The sequence below is a fragment of the Penaeus monodon genome, chromosome 31, assembly GCF_015228065.2.
Source record: "Penaeus monodon isolate SGIC_2016 chromosome 31, NSTDA_Pmon_1, whole genome shotgun sequence".
Taxonomy (NCBI): Eukaryota; Metazoa; Arthropoda; class Malacostraca; order Decapoda; family Penaeidae; genus Penaeus; species Penaeus monodon.
The window spans coordinates 12,812,441-12,813,429 of record NC_051416.1 but is presented as its reverse complement, the minus strand read 5'-3'; the positions used below and the strand labels follow the sequence as shown (position 1 = coordinate 12,813,429).

At 36.3% G+C, this 989-nt stretch overlaps 1 protein-coding gene across 3 annotated transcripts in view; it reads right to left on the bottom strand.

Moving 5' to 3' along the window:
* The window catches only part of LOC119593036 (potassium voltage-gated channel subfamily KQT member 1-like), a gene marked incomplete in the record, with an annotated part of 139,545 nt that overhangs the window by 971 nt on the left and 137,585 nt on the right, over window positions 1-989 (bottom strand). For all 3 annotated transcript variants that reach the window (XM_037941933.1, XM_037941932.1, XM_037941934.1), the window contains 1 exon segment: window positions 1-989. In XM_037941933.1, coding sequence (XP_037797861.1) covers window positions 856-989 — 134 coding nt within the window.

Here is a 989-nt window from a genome sequence, read left to right as displayed (position 1 = left end):
TCATGATTAGACCCATCACCTTCTTCATTACATCATGTCAAAGTACTAGTGAGTACAGAATCTCATTTAGGTAGAGTTCATATGTATATATACATGTCATTTTGACATTGATGAACACACAAGCTTATCCCCACTCCAGAAGAGGAAAAACCTGTTAATTTATGACCAATACTACTCTCCTCATGTTTCCTTCTTTAAACTATCCAGTGACTTTAAATTATATACTAGTCATTGATAAGCCACTATGGGAAATCTATTATGTATATTACCAAGTGAAAATAGAAGAGAAATTAAGCTCCTATCTGTAGCTGATTCAGAACTATATTGACCTCTAGGTGAAGACTAAAGAGTTCGAGTGCTGTCCAAATATGTTTAGAGTGATACAGATGTCTCCAGCAAAATTCACAAGGTCAGTAAAGAAAATGAAGAGAACTGAGGGTCATGGCTTATTTAGAATCAAATCTTAATCTTACAAATTAAGCAATTATCACATAGAAAGCTCAGATACCTCATGTATGACATAAGTGAAAGATTACTTTGCAAAAGAAGGTCTCAGTGCCTGAGGACCTTCCTGATTCATTGCTGCTTATTGTTCATAATCAAGTCTACTTTGTCTCAAGCAAGTAGGAAAACATAAAGTTAGAGAGATCTCATTCCCAATATTTTTCACATAATGACCTAGAATTCGTATACCAAAAGCTACTAAAAAAAAAACATTAGAACAATTCATATTTCTGAAAAAAGAGGGATATATTAGATTATAACTACACAAATGTAGTAGTGAGAAAAGATGGTAAAAAATAATGGATTTTCAAGTGCCCTGAGCAAGAAGCATTGTTTTCCTTTCTTGCACCATCATGAAGATGACGACTCCTCCATCGCTATGGTGGTGATGATCTCTGGCGGCAAGCATGCAGAGCCCTCAGTGGCATGAAGCTCAATGCTCTCTGTCACCAATACAGGAGGCTCAAGGACGGGCAGGAGTGTGT